The sequence below is a fragment of the Trachemys scripta genome, chromosome 11 (assembly GCF_013100865.1).
Source record: "Trachemys scripta elegans isolate TJP31775 chromosome 11, CAS_Tse_1.0, whole genome shotgun sequence".
Lineage (NCBI taxonomy): Eukaryota > Metazoa > Chordata > Testudines > Emydidae > Trachemys > Trachemys scripta.
The window spans coordinates 16972392-16990345 of NC_048308.1; the positions used below are offsets into that span (position 1 = coordinate 16972392).

The 17954-nt window shown below is 42.5% G+C and overlaps 1 protein-coding gene across 12 annotated transcripts in view; it reads left to right on the forward strand.

Moving 5' to 3' along the window:
- Positions 1–17954, forward strand: part of R3HDM1 (R3H domain containing 1) — a 144227-nt gene that overhangs the window by 96977 nt on the left and 29296 nt on the right. For all 12 annotated transcript variants that reach the window (XM_034785070.1, XM_034785071.1, XM_034785072.1 and 9 more), the window contains one exon: positions 152–275. In XM_034785070.1, the coding sequence (XP_034640961.1) occupies positions 152–275 (124 nt within the window). The remainder of the gene's footprint in view (positions 1–151; positions 276–17954) is intronic.

The following is a 17954-nucleotide window of genomic DNA, read 5'->3' on the forward strand; positions in this document are numbered from 1 at the left end:
TGGTATGACCCAAAGAAAATAGAATTGCCTTTATTTTGTGATTTCTCCCCCCCCCCCCCCCCCCGCCGCCCTCCCAAGCATTCAGTGTTTTTGCACTCTGCCTTTTATAAAACCTAAAAATGTGCATCTCCAAAATGTTGCTCCTTTTTAGATGCCAGCTTGTTATTGTGCTCCAGGCCAGTATCCACACTCCAATCAACAATATCGACCAGTTACTGCTGTCCATTACAACACACAGCAAAACCCACAACTGCCACAGCCTGCACAGCAGACAGGTTTGTAGAATTTTTTCACTACTTCACGTGCTTATGGGCGTTAAAGGAAACTGCTGGTACTGTCAGATATTGAAGTCTCAGTAAAGCAACATTTGCTAATGGTGAAGAAATATCTTTCAATGTGTACAACTTTATAGCTGTCCAAATGTGAAGAATTGTGGTAGTTCTTTAAATGTGGCATGTGGTCATAAGCTGAAATTATACCGTCCTTTGTGTTAGGGATGACTGATTTAAATCATCGATTTTAAATCACCAAGTGGAAAGCCTTGATTACAATGAATGATTTAAATCAACTTTTCCATTTGTACTTCAGTGGTTTTTCTAAAGAAAGTTGCATTTACCAACTAAATTTGGTACATCTTTTTGATACTTTGGAGAGTACACTATAACTATATACATTTATTTAAACAATTATATAACTTAATATTTTCAGATTCTTATTAACTACATTTTGACAGAAGAATGCTGCTTCTTCGAGTGGTGTCCCTATGGGTGCTCCACTTCAGGTGCACATGGGCCTCTTGAGCCCTTGATTGGAGATTTTCCATTACTTGTCTCTGTTTGGCCTGTGCATGGTCCCTTTGCCTCCTCGTGCAGGATACTGAGGCTATATAGGGATGGGCAGGTGAACTGCCCTCAGTCCTCGGTACCAAGCAAGCAATGGGACCAGACACCATCAGTGCCTGCATCAGTATCCCCATCCCCCAATTGACTGTAATGTTGGCCTTGGCTACCACGTTAGTACTAGTTACCTACTCGGTACCACAAGATACACTAAGGATTTATCTGTATCGGACAAACTGGAGCCACCACTCTTCATGGGTACTGAACATCTCTCAGTACAGAGACCTGAGCTCCTGACCATCACCATCCTCTGGTGCTGCAGTACTTCTACCATTTCCTGCGTATGCTCCTCCATTGGGTGATATTGAGGTGGATGAAGGAGACTTTCAGTCGCTCCTATTTATGTACAGGGTTCTCTGACATATCCTTTCAGGAACCCATTCTTGGACAATCACAGAGAAGATTGCGCTTGTCAACAAGCATAATGGAAACAACTCTGCATGCTACCCCCACTTCCATATATGTCCTTCCCCCTCACCCCCCATGGCCATACTGGGACCCCTGTGTCACAACCCAATGGCTCCCTCCCACAGGGGGTCTCCTGGTGAGGCAAATCAGCATTGTATGTTGCTAACACTGTTGCAGGCGTTGCAAGGTATTTCAGTGTAAGTTAAAAGTGTAAGTGTAAAGTAAAAGGTTCCTTTGCAGGTTGCAAAACGCCAAAAAAAAAAAAAAGAGAGAAGGGAATGGGTTGACTCAATGCTCCAGCTTGGTCCAAAAATAAAAGGCTAACTTCAGCCCAAGGCCACTGCACACAACCAACTCTTGGCTACCTGCCAAAAAAACCCAAAAGCCTAAATTTCAACCCCAATCAAGCATTAAAAAAAAAAAAAAAAAAAAAATCTAAGCTAAGCAAAACTGCGAAGGCTACAAAAACTAGTAAAACAGCAAAAGCCAGCCAAAAAAAACCCCACAAAGTTTTGTGTCCCTAAAGCCGGTGTGTTTTTAAAAAAGCTGCAAAAAGCCGGTTTAAACTAAAACAAAAAACAAACGTCCCTAAACAAAATGCCTCCCCCCCACCACCAAAAAAAAAACGTAAAAACCCTCCTAAAAGCCAAATCAAATAAAAAAAATCAACGGCAAACCCTAAATGGCCTGTGCACAAATCGTCCACCCTTCCCCCTCTTCTTATGTTACACCCAGGCTTGGGCAGCCTCTGGTTGTGCATGTGTGAGTATGAAAATGGGTTAGGGTTGGGGCACTAACGCTTTCTTTCTTCCTCCAAGTAATGTAAAAGCGTTCCCAGCACTCACCGCTGTTGTTTTATTAATAAAGCTTTAAAATTTAGTCACTGGGTGTGCTCCTTCATCTCCTCCCCTAACAATCCTGCAGCCTCAGCCTAATCACCTAATGCCTCAAGCAAATTAATAATAAGCAGCCCCAGTGTGACAGATTTTTGTTATCAGCAATTTGCCAGACCACTGGTACCGTCTCATAGGGAGGCTAGAATCCTACAGTTCTCTCCTCCCACAGGAGGAGATGTTTGAGGAGCATGTTTATCCCACTCTCAAATACCTATTTCATCCTTCTCTCCAGATGAGGCAGCTATGCCTCCGCCACTTTCCATGGTCAATGATTTTTGGGGAATTTCAAGATCTCATAAAGAGGGTATCTGACACACTTCAGATTCCTTTAAGAGGTCAAGGACTCACAGCACAAACTGGATAGCCTGCAGTCAGCAACACCTCCATGGTGGTATTACTCATTAACAAGGTGCTCCTGGATCCAGCGAAGACTGTATGTTAAACACATTATATCATTCCACCATCATGTAAATCGGTGGATAAAAAGTGTTATAGTTCCCCCTACGGACTCTGATTTCTTGTTCTCATGCCCTCTCCCTAACTCCCTGGTGGTGGGCGCAGTAAACGAGCAAGGTGAGCAACACTCCTTATAACAAAGTTTACTCCATATAACAAAGACCAAAAGAAACGACCATTTTGGACAAAAGTTCTGCTCATCAACACCACTACAGTTCAGAATCACAAACTATCAGACAATCATGGCCAAATCTAACTTTATAAACTAGCCTTTATTGAACATCTGCCACAGGAACAGAGGAGCAATTTCAATCCATCATCTTAGAGGGCCAGTCATTGGCCAGAACTGCTCTTAAAGCATCTTTGGATGCTATGGACATTCCTGCCAGGTCCATCTCCACAGTGGTAGTTATGTGGAGGGAATCATGACTCCAACTCTTAGGGTTTCTGAGAGAAGTCCAGAACACTGATGAGCCCTCCCTTTTGATGGTTGTAAACTTTTCTCGGAGACCATGGATGAGTCCTTGCATGCACTAAGAAGGACTAAGGCTACTTTACGATCCCTGGGCATATATATTCCTACAAATAAGAGAAGATTTAGTAGGCTTCCCAGAGATCGCGTCATGCTCAGTTCTCTGGATTTCATAGATCCACCGAAGACATACAGTCCAGAGAAAGGGGGCTGCTCACCCGCCCTCCACCACCACCCAATCATTTTCAAAGCAACAGTTTTTTGACAGGTTGCTTGGAGAGTTTAAATCCTCTCACCTCTGGTTTTACAGCTGCATCCATTTGCTCACCTTCCCTTTCCCCCCCCTCCCCCCTTTGAAGACTGTCTTTCCCATTTCCAGCATGCTTGGGGGTTGATCACTACAGACAAGTGGGTTATAACATCCACTTTACATCCCTTGCTCCCTTCATTTTCTTCCCCATTTCTCTTCAGGGACCTCTCTCATGAGCTTTTATTGAGACAAGAAGTGAGCATTCCCCTTCAATTTAGGAGCAATACCTCCTTATAAGGGCAAAGGGTTTTACTTGAAGTATTTCCTTGTGCCAGTGAAGGATGGAGGGTGGAGACCAATCTTGGATCTAAGACTTCTGAACAAGTTTGCAAAGTCTCAGATGTTCAGGATGGTGACTCTGACAGCTATAATTCCTTCAATGGAGGAAGGGGATTGGGTTTTGGCCCTTAACCTGCAAAATGCCTATTTCCATATAATGATGCATCTGTTTCCCAGAAAATAGCTACATTTCACTGTAGGCCAGGATCATTTCCAATATTGGGGCTTCCCTTTGACCTTTCTTTGGCCCCAATGGTGTTGTCAAAGATCCTGGGGATAGTGGCTGCTCACCTCCAACGAGAAGCAATCCTAGTCTTCCTATACTTAAATGACTGGCTACTCAAGGGCATTCTTACAAAGCAGTGCTGTCTTCCACCCAAATGGCCTTTGCTCTTTTCCAGGGGTCTGATCTCCAGCTGAATATAAAAAAATTCACATTAACTCCTGCACAGAAGATAGTTTGTAGGGGGATCTTTGGGCTTGTTGACAACCAGCACCTAACTTCCCTTAGACAGATTCGTAACTTTGTCAAGTCTGATAGGGTCAATTCAGGGGAGCCCTTGTACCACAACAAGCTGCTGTTTTCAGCTCCTGAGACACATGGTATCTTGCACCTTTGTGACCGACCATACAAGGCTTATGCCTCCGCTGCTTCCTGGGTTGGCTCAGAATGTCCTGTTCTCTAGCCAGGCAAACCTGGGACTGGCATGTGACGGTTTCTCTACAGATGAGGAATTCCCTAGTCTGATGGAGAGATCAATTCCGCTTCTGGGCAGGCATTCCTTTCTTTTGCCCAGCTCCATCAGTGACTTTAACAACACATGGATCACTGTTGGGATGTGGAACTCACCTCAATGCCCTCATGACTAAGAGCAGATGGACAACTCAGGAAACCAATCTCCACATCAGTCTGTGGGAACTCAGGGCAGTCAGGAGCATCTGCCTTCATTTCCTACCCCTCCTCAGTGTCACAATGGACAATGTATCTTGCATATTCTATATCAACCAGCAAGGAGAAGCGAGATCCTTCCCTCCCTGTGCACCGAAGTCAGGCAACTATGAAATAGGTGCATAACTCATCAGATCTACTTCCTAGGTATTCAGAACACCGCAGCCGATGTTCTCAGCAGATGCTTCTCCCAGGACTACAAATGGGAGCTAGGCAGTATATTCCAAGGATTGGGACTGCCAGAGGTGGCTCTCTTCACCACCTCCATGAACAATAAATGCCCTCTTTTCTGCTGAAGAGGGGGACTGGACCACCACTCTGTGGGCTGCCTGTCGTCCATTTTGGACAAAGGATCTGCTTTGTTTCTTCCAACACCTCTGATACTGAAAATGATTAACAAATTCAGACAGGACAAAGCCAGTTATCCTTATAGTGCTGACCTGACTGAGACAATCTCAGTCCCTATACCTGCTTCATCCATGTATCCAAACACCGTTCAAGCTTTGGGACCACGCTTGGTCTGCTCTCACAGGCTGCGGGTTCTGCTTCATCTGTGGTTCTCCATCTCAGGGCATGGTTCCTCTGTGGTTCATGGGATTTAGAATCTTCCTGCTCTGCAGAAGTATAGCAGTTGTTATTAAAGAATAGAAAGACGTCAACCTGTACTACTTACCTTCAGAAATGGACGAGAGCCTTTGATTGGTGTTGCCACTGCCACCCTCTGCCTGAATCTCTGCAGCTTTCAGTCATCCTAGTTAACTGTTGGATCTAAAGAAATCGGGGTTATCAGTTAGCTCGATTTAAGGTCCATTTGGCCACAGTATCAGCCTTTTATCCTGCAGTGGACGAGTTCTTGATATTTGCTCACCCCATGTTGTCTAGGTTAATTAAGGGTTTGGAGACTCTCTACTCCCAAATTAAAGACCCTACCCTGACCTGAGACCTCAATCTGGTATTTAGAGACCTTATGAAACCTCCATTTGAACCAATGGCAACCAGTTCTCTGCTCCAAGATCAGCCTTTTTAGTAGCCATCGTGTTGGCCCATAGGGTTGGGGAGATTGGAGCCTTGCTGGCAGATCTCCCCCACCCTATCCCCTTACAGTGTTCTTTAAAGGCAAATTATTTTTACACCCACACCCTAAATTCTGACCTAAGGTACTGTCGGCTTTCCAGTTGAACCAATCCCTTCATCTACCAAAACCACATAGCTCTCTGCAGGAGACCTGTTTTCATACCTTGGATGTTAGAAAGGCATTGGCTTTCTACTTAGATGCAAACAAACAATTCTGAAAGTCATCGAGGCTGTATATCTTCTTCGCAGATAGATTCAAGGGGTCCACGGTCTCTTCTCAGGGACTGTCAAGATGGATATCAGAGTGTATTATAATTTGTTGTGATCCAGCAGGTGTTCATCTGCCCCCAAAGGGTGATAACACATTCTACCAGATCATAAGTAACATCCACAGCATTCTCAAGAACCTGTCATATCCGAGATATGTAGGGCTGCTACCTGGGCTTTAGTACATATGTTTTCTAAACGTTACGCATCGATCCAGGCAGCCATATCCGATGCAGCTGTTGATACTGTGATACTATTTTCAGTTCTAGACTCAATCCCGAAGCTCCCTCCTCTATCGGGGGATACCACTCAGAAGTCACCTGAAGTGGCGCACCCATAAGGAATGCTACTTGAAGAAAAGGTTAGTCACCTTGTGCAGTAACTGTGGTTCTTTAAGATTTGTCGCCCTATAGGTGCTTTGCTACCCAACCTTTTCCCCCTCTGCTTCAGGTTGTTCTCTATAGGGCATTGAGGTGGAGAAGGAATGGAGGGTGGTTCACCCATGCATCCCTATATAATCTTGGCGTGCGGCACGAGTAAGTATGGGGTATGTGCACTGGCCGAATGGAAAACTGTAAGATAAAATCTCTGATCAAGGGCCCGAGAGATGCATGCACACCTGAAGTAGAGCATCCGTAGGGGGACACATCTTGAAACACTGCTGTTACTGCACAAAGTGAGTAACCTCTTCCCCCATTGATGGAGCTACCATTGTTCAGGAAAGTGGTATTCTGACCAACAGAAAAGCCCCTTCCGGTATGTAGTTGTGTCTACATTATGGTGATGTAGCTATGCTGGTGTAGCTTCTGTACTATAGACCTACTCTTAAACAGGGTCTATGGACGTCTCAAGAAATCTGGGTTCACATAACCATCTTGGAGGTAAGGATCATTTTGTCAAGCATATACAGTTTTCCTCCCAGTTCTGAAAGATCTGACGATTCAGGTCATGACAGACAACACTAGAACCATGTTTTATATAAACAAACAAGGGAAGCAAGATTCTGTATCTGTCAAGGAGTGGTACATCTCTGGAACTACTGTATCTGTCACAAGATTACTGCACTAGCCATAGATTTACTACAGTTGCAAATGGTATCCCCTCAGCAGACAGTTTGCAAATGACCTTGAATGTTCAATAAAGGGTACTATTACACAAGATATAGTCATCAGGTAGGATCATCCAAACAAAGAGCTCTTGGCCACCAGTGAAAACAAATGTCTCAAGATCTGCTCCACAGAAGGGCAGACACAAGGCTATCTCTCCTACACATTCCTGATCTCTGTCCCTAATGCATGCTTACCCTCCAATTCCATTTATCCCACGAGTCATTGGGAAATTCAGATAAGGTATGGCCAGGATCATGATAGCACCAGCATGATTGAGGTGGTTCTGGTTCTCTGACCCGAGGAAATCCCTGCAGTCAGTCTCTGATCCAATTGCCTCTTCAATCAGATGTGGTATCTGAGATGGCTGCATTCACTGTCCCTGAACCTCATGGCATGGATATTGGCCAGTTAACATCAGTAAAGAGGACTTGTTCAGGTGAAGTACAGAACATTCTCATCCACATAGAAAGGACTCTGCAAGGCTTATTTATTTTGTCAAGTGGAAGAGATTCATTATCTGGCCTCACCACCCTTTGTCTCTGTTTCAAACTCAGATACTAGATATACTGGGATTACCTTCTATTACTAAAGAACATTGGACCATCTGTGAGCTCCCTGTGGGTCCACTTAGCAGCCATATCTGCATCTGCCTTCCCTTTTATGAGTATTCCTCATTTTCACACCTTACAGTAGCTAGATTCTTCAAAGGCCTCACGTGGCTATTTCCCTCAGTCAGAAAGCCTCCCCTTCCTTGAGATCTCAGAATTCTGCTGACAGGTTTGACCTGGGTTGATGGGTTGCCTTTTTGAGCCACCTGCTATATGTTCTGTGTTCTCTCTCGCGCTCGCTCTCTCTCTCTCTCTCTCTCTCTTCATCAAAACGGTCTTTTTTTTAGTAGCTCTTATGGCAGAATCTACATACATGGTTTTTCATACAGATGTGGAATAACCTTGAGACCTCACCCAAAATTTTTGACAAAGGTAGTCTCAGACTTTGATCTCAGCCAAGTAATACAGCTGCCCGTTTTCTTTCCAGAGCCACATTCCAGGAGAGACTAAATTTCACTTTGTAGGTATTCTTACGGTGCTGTCCTTACCCTAAATCTATTTAGGTCTATCTCCCAGATTATTTGTAGTTTATGGAGTTAGGTCATATCAACACAGAGACTTCCTCATTGAATTTTTACAGGCATTAAGTTGTGCTATGAAATAGACAACTTCGACCCACCATTGAGTGTGTAGCTTCTTTGAGAAATGTTCCACTATTAGAAATACGTAGGATATCTACTTGAGGTTCAGTGCATACGCTGACACAGCATTACTTCATAGAGGAAGCATCAGGCTCTGATCAATGTTTAGGCAGGGCTGTTTTACCATCGTTGTTTTGTAAACTCCAAACACCTCCTGTGATCGAGGTGACTGTTTGTGCAACCCCAACAGTGAAATAAATAAATATAATATATGGACAATCCTCAAAAGAAGAATCAGTTACTTACCTATATAATGTATATGGATGACACATCTCAAAGAATCCGTTACTGTCACTTAAATAATTGTTTCGTATATTTCTCTTTGGAAACTTGATTGTATAAAATTGGTCCCACGGGATCTCCATGCTATACAGAGTGGTGTAACGACCACCTTCCCCTGGTGGCCCCTGCCACCAAGTAGTTTCATGCAGCATAAACAAAGGTAACTGGAATGTGCATTTTTATCATTTTAATTTTAAGTGAATGTAGCCTTTATGCAAGGTATGGAGTTGAAATTTCTTTATCCCCAGAATAGATAAAATGTAAGACAGCAACACTGCAGATACCAATGTATCTTAACCCTGACTTGGGGTACCATGACACTAGAGGTAGGAGGGTGATCCAGTCTCTAATCCCAATTAGTTCTTGGCTCCTCTGCTGAGCCTGCAGACAATATCAATTGTAGTGACGGATTTTATTTTGTCAATATCTGTCCAGTAAGTACTTAGACTGAGTCCACCAACTTGCTGCATATAGACCCTAGGTGCCACATGCTAGTATTAACCACCTGAGCAAGTCATGGACATATGCCCTTGTTTTTTGTGGTGTCCTCTTTTTATATTTGTTAGGTAAAAATTCAGAAGACTGCTATATTAAGTCAATACAAAGCACTACCTAAAATGGTTGGTCCTTATTTGCAGCAGCTGCCTCTGTGACATTAGCAGTGTGCCACTTGGATAATATAGCATTTACCCTATGTGACGTTGCACTCTATATGATTTTGTGAAAATATGCTAATGGGTGTGAATATAATGCAAAAGGTCTCTTGTAAGGTATCATTACGAAGCTTATAATCTACTAAGTGTGGTCATCCTGTTTGTATATATGTATCATTCTTGTATCTGAAACTAGAACTATGAAATATAACTGAGGGCCTATTGTAATTATGCAAAGTGTGGACCATTAATGGTGGTTTGGAATCTTGATGGCTCCCATCAACCAGGACAATTGACTGTGGATGGCTCTGTTTGCTTGCAGGCCTTCCTGTGACTCAGGCTGGGAGGAATGAAGGCTTGGAGTCTTAGGCCTTGTCTTCACTTACCGGCTGGTCCGGCAGCACGCCATTGATGTTCTGGGATCGATCCCGGAAGTGCTCACAGTCGGCGCCGGTACTCCAGCTCGCCGAGAGGAGTACGCGGCATCGACGGGGGGAGACTTCCGGCCGCGTCTGGACCGCGGTAAGTTCGGACTAAGGTACTTCGAATTCAGCTACGTTATTAACGTAGCTGAATTTGCGTACCTTAGTCCGAAGTCCGGACTAAGTGGGGACCAGGCCTTACAGTGACGTGATTATGTCACCTGAACTGGAATCCATCTTTAACCTGGTGCTTTTCCATTTAGAAGGAGGGGTGGGAACTCAGAGAGGGACAAAGGATTCCCGCCTTGTGCAAAGCTATATTAGAGGGTGAAACAGAACAAAGGGGGCTGCAATCATGAGAAATCCCCTAGCTACCACCTGAACTGGAACAAGGGCTGTACCAGGGGAAAGGATTGTGCCCGGACTAGGAAGGCGTCCAGTCTGTGATAGAAGCTTATTGAAACATCTGAGGGTGAGATTTTATCTGTATTCAGTTTTCTTACTCTATTAGGCGTAGACATACATGTTTTTGTTTTGTTTTATTTTATTTTGCTTGGTAATTCACTTTGTTCATAGAATCATAGAATATCAAGGTTGGAAGGGACCTCAGGAGGTCATCTAGTCCAACCCCCTGCTCAAAGCAGGACCAATCCCCAACTAAATCATCCCAGCCAGGGGATGACCTTAAAAACCTCTAAGGAAGGAGATTCCACCACAGCCCTAGGTAAGCCATTCCAGTGTTTCATCACTCTCCTAGTGAAAAAGTTTTTTCGAATATCCAACCTAAACCTCCCCCACTGCAACTTGAGACCATTACTCCTTGTTCTGTCATCAGGTACCACTGAGACCAGTCTAGATCCATCCTCTTTGGAACCCCCTTTCAGGTAGTTGAAAGCAGCTATCAAATCCCCCCTCATTCTTCTCTTCTGCAGACTAAACAATTCCAGTTCTCTCAGCCTCTCCTCATAAGTCATGTGCTCCAGCCCCCTAATCATTTTTGTTGCCCTCTGCTGGACTCTTTCCAATTTTTCCACATCCTTCTTGCAGTGTGGGCCCAAAACTGGACACAGTACTCCAGATGAGGCCTCACCAATGCCAAATAGAAGGGAATGATCACGTCCCTCGATCTGCTGGCAATGCCTCTACTTATACAGCCCATATACAAGAGGGCGAACAATTTGAGTTTATCCCGTATAAGCATTATACAGGGTAAAATGGATTTATTTTGGGTTTGGACCCCATTGGGAGCTGGGCATCTGAGTGTTGGAGAAGGAACACTTCTTAAGCTGTTTTCAGTTAAGCCTGAAGCTGTTGGGGGACGTGTTTCAGACTTGGGTCTGTGTTTGTAGCAGGTTAGTGTGTCTGGTCCAAACAGGGCAGGGTTCTTAAGTCCCAAGATGCCAGGGAAAATGGGCTTAGAGGTAGTCCCAGCACATCAGCTGGCAGTTCCCTAGGGATTTTCTGTGATCCATCCAGTCACACCCTACCAAACTGAGAATTAACACGTTACTTTTAATTGTATTGTTTAATAGCTTCAATTTTATTTGTATTATGAAGTTTTTAATAACTATAAAACAGCTTTCCAATGAGCTGTTTCTTGTTTTTTTACAAATATTTGTGGTTTACATTTGTGATACAGACTAACACGGCTACCACTCTGAAACCTGTCAGAAAATATTGTAACTGAAGCGTATTTGTTTAATGTTGTGGAATGGTTTGGCCTTTTTTGTGAGCTGTTGGATTCGGGGCCGTAACACTGTCTGAGAGGGTTACATTTCTCACAGTGAACCGGTCTCTTTTTCAGCTGCTTCCTCACTTCCTTTGAAAGGGGTTTTGTGTGTGTTTGACTTATATGCTGCCTTTTAATCAAATAGTTTACAACCTGCTTGTCCAAAATGTGTCATGAACATAAAAAAACTTTAGGAAGATGGTGCTTCAGCTAATCAAGGAAGTGACTCATGTCAGCGGGGCTAACTGTGATTTGTCTAAGAGGGAGTTAAAACCAGCCTCTGCTGTACAACCTCTAACTCTGAAGATTACCACTAGTTATTATTTATCTGAATTTTTCTAACCATGTTTTTTTGTTAATTTTTTCAATGAAAGTAACATTTTATCTCTTTTAATGTGTTTTTCTGCATTAAGTGGCGTTCTAGGTGCCATAAACAAGATTTTATTTAAGTTAACAGATAAAATATTATTGTTAATTACTTTGCTGAGCAAATATTATGAAGTATATATTCTTTTATTGTAGCTGCTAGTTGAGAATATTTCTGAAAATAAAACCATCTGTTCCAGCAGGTGCAACCTTTTTCTGCTGAGTGCTGCATTTCTGTCATGCCACTTCCTATGCCGAGGTGGAATAGTAAAGCTAAAAATAGAACTTTTTTTTTTTAACTCTCTGGGGAACCTTCTTAGCAATCAATTTATATTGTCCTAGTTATTCTCTCAGCTTGCAAAATTAATTGTCTCTCTTTCTGGAAGTGCAGAAGAGACTGAAAAATATTCACAGCTACATTGCAGTTGCTTGGAAACGAGAATTTTAGTTTGCAGCACTATTGATTGCATCCATCATATCCTGTAGCTTCAATATTAATATAGTTACTCATAGTATACTGCTTTTTAGGTGCCTTACATCATCTAGTAACTGAATAAATTGAGGCATGTCATTTATTTTAAAAAAATCTGTAAGGATAGTTAAGGGATGGGAAGTTTATATATAGTTCCGAATCACAGATTTCTTCATATTAAATAAAACTGTAAGTGCTGTCTTGGGAAGTCCCTTAATATTGATTCAAAGTATAAATTAAATGGCATTGATATGACAAGTTGAAAATATTTATGTGCAGTGCCTGTCTTGTATTTTGAATCTAATGCACAGATATACTGTCTAGATTGTTTCTTTAATAATGGAACTAAGATTCAGTGCATAATTTTCGGAAGCTAATATCCTAATATACTGACTGTCCTATCGCATTCAGATTTCAGTGCTGCTCCTTTTCACAAACCGGCTAAAACCAATTTACAGTGTTAATTCAAATGGCTGATAATACTCTGAATATTTCTAAATCATTTTTGTGTTTATCTCATGCCCTTTTGTGATCTTTCTAAATGAATACATGTTTGTGTTAATTGCAGTTTGTTTGTATATGAACTACATTATGCTGCATTTATCCTAGGAAGAGTCCGAATGAATTGATGTGCTATGTTCATGTATTGATCAAAAACATTTTGGTGCTAGTAAGAAACCAAAACCCAACTCGAGTGGCATAGTGGGGACAAGTTTTTTGGAAACTTCACCGACATATGCATGCCAATATAGTTTGGTCATGACATGCCCCAATTGCAATGCAGTGTTTGGCTTTGCTTTTCACACAGAGAATGTCAGTTACCAAGATGTGGGCAGTCAGATCTAGTGTCTAAAGTCAGAGTCTAGTGGTTAAAGCTGGAGTGAGGCAAGGCAGGAGTAACAACCATGGTTTTCCTGTAAACATTCATTTAAATCAGTTCTTTTAACAGCTATCATTTGTGCTCTTTCCCCTGTACAGGGGCGGCAAACCTAAGCCTGAGAAGGAGCCAGAATTTACCAATGTACATTGCCAAAGAGCCACAGTAATACATCAGCAGCCCCCCATCATCTCCTCCTCCCCATAGCCCCCGCTCCCAGCACCTCCCTCTCACTCCCCACACCTCCCAATCAGCTGTTTTGTGCCGTGCAGGAGACTCTGGGGAGGAGTGAAGGCACGGCATGCTCAGGGGAGGGGGTGGGAAGGGGTGGAGTGGGGGCAGGGCCTGTGGCAGAGCCAGGGGTTGAGCAGTGAGCATCCCCTAGCACATTGGAAAGTTGGCGCCTGTAGCTCCAGCCCTCGAGTCAGTGCCTATACAAGGAGCCGCATACAGTGGAGTCACATCTTACGCAGGGGTTAGATTCTAAAGTCAGCGCATAAGGCGAAAATCGTGTATAGTCAAAATTATCCTTGAAAATCCCTTAAATCGCCCATAAAGTACAGTATCCTGTACATGGTTTTGTGTATACAACCCTGTACAGTAATATGTATGTATACAGTAATGTACAGTATATAATAAAGTACATATGCAAAATATAATTTTACAGTACTGTATTTTTAATTACAGGGGGTCATCAGGGCTTGATGTCAATCCAGCAGACAGAGGTGACAGAGAGCTTGGGTGACGGAGAGTGAGATGTAGATGAAGTGGTTGGCTCTGGTTCAGCTCGAGAAGTTGATTGTGTAGGCTCATCTACTGCTGGTTGTTTTTCCTTAAAAAACATGATGATCGGCAACTGTTGCTGTTGTCTTTTGAGCTGCTTAAAACATTTCTTGATACGGTCTCAAATCCTCCGTAATACTACACGTGATTTTGAGACTTCGTTCCATAGACGGGTCGTATTCAGAAATTAAATCATTTGAAGTGTTTCACTGCTTGGAACACTTCAGCAAATTTATGAAGCTTTCAACTTGCTGGCTCTTCCTGTTAGTCATCTTCGTCTTCTGTAGACGATTTTATCAGTTCCTCTAATTCTTTGTTATTCAAGGTTTCTCTGTGGCTCTCAATTAATTCTTCAATTTCTTCCTCGAGGATGTCAACGAAGCCATCACCACCCACTTGCCTGGCCACCTGAATAATGCGTTTCACTTCTTTGTCAATGGTCGGGAAACCCTTACAATCATTCACACATTCTCCATAGGTTTTGCCAACATGCATTGACTGACTGTTTCAGGCTTGATTGCATCCATTGCCTATTTAATATAAGTGATGCAATCGGCAGTATTGAAGGACTTTCAGCACTCCATCACATTAAGATTGGGATCAGCATCCATCGTGCTATGTATCCATGAGAATATAAGCCTCGTGTACGTGGCCTTGAAACAGCGAATCACGCCTTGGTTGAGACGTTGGAGGATTGAGGTCGTATTGGGTGGGAGAAAAAGACGGTTATATGTAAACCAGAGTGACGCAGGGTGGCCAGGAGCATTGTCTATGATCAGCAACACTTTAAAGTCAAATCCTTTCTCTTCGAGGTACCACTTGACCTCTGAAATGAAACACTTGTGGAACCAATCCAGAAATAATGCTGCCGTCACCCAAGCCTTTTTATTTGCTTGCCAGAACACAGGCAGGAGGTTTTAGTTCTTGCCTTTTAGGGCACTGGGATTTATAGCCCAGTAGAGCAAGCCTGGCTTTATTAAATGTCCAGCCACATTGCCACAAAACAACACAGTCACACAGTCTATAGCTGCTTTGAAGCCAGGGACTTGTCTTTCTGATTTTGAAATGTAAGTGCGGTTGGGCATTTTTTTTCCAGAAGAGCCCAGTCTCATCAGCATTAAAATCTTGTTCCCTTTTCTTCTATGATTTTCTTTAATTGTTCAGGGTAGGCTTCTGCTGCCTCTTCATCGGCAGATGCAGCTTCACTAGTAGTCTGCATGTTTTTGAGGTTGAAGCAGTTCCTAAAACTGTTAAGCCAACCTTGGCTGGCTTTGAATTCCTTCTTATCAGAAGGCTGTCGCTCTTTGGCAGGAGGTTTGAACAGCGCGTAGAGGCTAAGAGCCTTTTCTCGCAACGTGTTGCCATCGATAGGCACACGTTTACAGTTTATGTCTTCAAGCCATAAGTTTAATGCCTTTTCAGTCTTCACTAAAGTCTTATCACACACCTGGCTCATCACCTTAGCAGTTATTGGAGCACTTGATGCCACGGCTTGACGTATTTCTCTCTTGGATCTTGATGGCACGGATGCTAGATTCGTTGCGGCCATATTTACGCGCCACATTGGAGACTGACATACCGTCTCTCAGTAAGTCCAACACAGCCAGTTTTTCCTCCAGCATTGTAACAGATCGCTGTTTCTTCAGCTGAGCACCATCTGAAGTAGTTTGCTTGCGTTTAGGGGCCATGTTGTACAAAAAAATATGTATCTTTAAACACTAGAATCACACTCAGTGCAGCAAAATGCTCACATTATGAGAGGCACGCAGGAACTGAGACCGACTGAGGGAACAGCAGATTCATGTCTCCATCTCACGCTCACTCTGGGGCATACACTCATTGGGTGGAACCGCCCACACTATTTACAGGTATCTTGTTGTTTTTCTTTTTCTTTTTCTTTTTTTGCTGAGCGCATATAGTTGAATTCGCGTAAGTTAAATGCGCGTATGATGATCACCTATATTAACTTCTGAAGAGCCACATATGACTCCGGAGCCACAGGTTGGCCACGGCTGTCCTAGTAGAAAGCAAGTCCACCTTGAGCCCTTGTCTGAAACTTGCTTCTTTTGTTGTGGGTCTAAGTTGGGGAAAAACATCATTTTAGGTGGTCAGTTATGGTCACAGGTGCAGTGTTTTGATTTTTCGGGGAAGGTTCTCTTTGCGGGACAGAAATATAAGAGTTCTGTCCCCAATGCTTGATCGCATTCATCATGAAGTTACTATATTTCATGAAATATGTTGATTTGAATTGGTTTCCATCGAATCTTGTTGACACTTTAAACAAAAATGAGTGCTTTTATTAATCTGATCTGTTGTTGTCCTTTAGAAATTGTTATTTTAATTTAAAATATGTATTGGAATATGGAAATTGCCATGCTAGTTTGCACTCAGTATTTGTCCAGTCCAGCATCCTGTCTCCAACAGTGATCAACACCAGATGCTTCAGAAGAAGGTTCAAGAAACCCTGCAGTTACACCGGTGTGGAATAATCTCTCCTCCCACATTAGATTTCTTCCTCATATTTCTTCCAAAATTTATTAACAAGAATATCCAGAGCTACAATACTTAATGCTATCTGTATAATTATCCAGTCCCTTTTTGAGTGTTGCTGAGTTTTTTGACCTCCCAGCATCCTCTGGCAATGAGTTCCACAATTTAATTATGCATTGTGTGATAAAGGATTTCTTTTTATCAATTTTGAATCTGCCACCTTTTAAAATTCATTTAATATCCCCTTGTATTATTAGAAGGGGAAAACAGATGCTGCCCTCTCTCTTCTATTAGCCATTCTTTATACTTTTTATTATGTCTTCTTATTCAACTCTTTTCAAAGGTAAACAATACCAGTCTCTTTAATCTCTTTCCATACGAGTTCTTCCATGCTCTAAAAATGTTCCCTGAAAGACCTCTAATTCTACAATATCCATGTACACATGGATGTATTTGTACAGGATTTTGTTTCTTATAGTTTTGCATGACTAATCATTTGAATGTGTGTAAGCAATGTGCTGTTTACATATAGTAATTTCTCTCGCAATCATCATGTTTTCTGAGCACCCTGTAAAATTAATGGTACATCACTTACCTCCAAAACATAGAACTCTCCTCCCTTCTCCTTCTAAGTTACTGATTGAATTCGAGATACTATTTCCAGAAAGGTGGAAAATACACTAGATTCATCTTGAAAAGTGACCAACACTTCAAATAGAAGAGCAGACTTTTATTACAGCTGAGTCATTGCCATTTTTGTCCATATGGATTTTAGTGAACTACTGAGTCAGCATATGCAATACATAAGAGCATAAGAAAGGCCGTACCGGGTCAGACCAAAGGTCCATCTAGCCCAGTATCCTGTCTACTGACAGTGGCCAATGCCAGATGCCCGAGAGGGAGTGAACCTAACAGGCAATGATCAAGTGATCTCTCTCCTACCATCCATCTCCACCCTCTCACAGACAGAGGCTAGGGACACCATTCCTTACCCGTCCTGGCTAATAGCCATTAATGGACTTAACCACAATGAATTTATCCAGTTGTCTTTTAAATTCTGTTATAGTCCTAGCCGCCTCAACCTCCTCAGATAAGGAGTTCCACAAGTTGACTGTGCGCTGCATGAAGAAGAACTTCCTTTTATTTGTTTTAAACCTGCTGCATATTAATTTCATTTGATGACCCCTAGTTCTTGTATTCTGGGAATAAGTAAATAACTTTTCCTTATTCACTTTCTCCACGTCACTCATGATTTTATATACCTCTATCATATCCCCCTAGTCTCCTCTTTTCCAAGCTGAAGAGTCCTAGCCTCTTTAATCTCTCCTCATATGGGACCCGTTCCAAACCCTTAATCATTTTAGTTGCCCTTTTCTGAACCTTTTCTAGTGCCAGTATATCTTTTTTGAGATGAGACCACATCTGTACGCAGTATTCGAGATGAGGGCGTACCATCGATTTATATAAGGGCAATAATATATTCTCAGTCTTATTCTCTATCCCCTTTTTAAT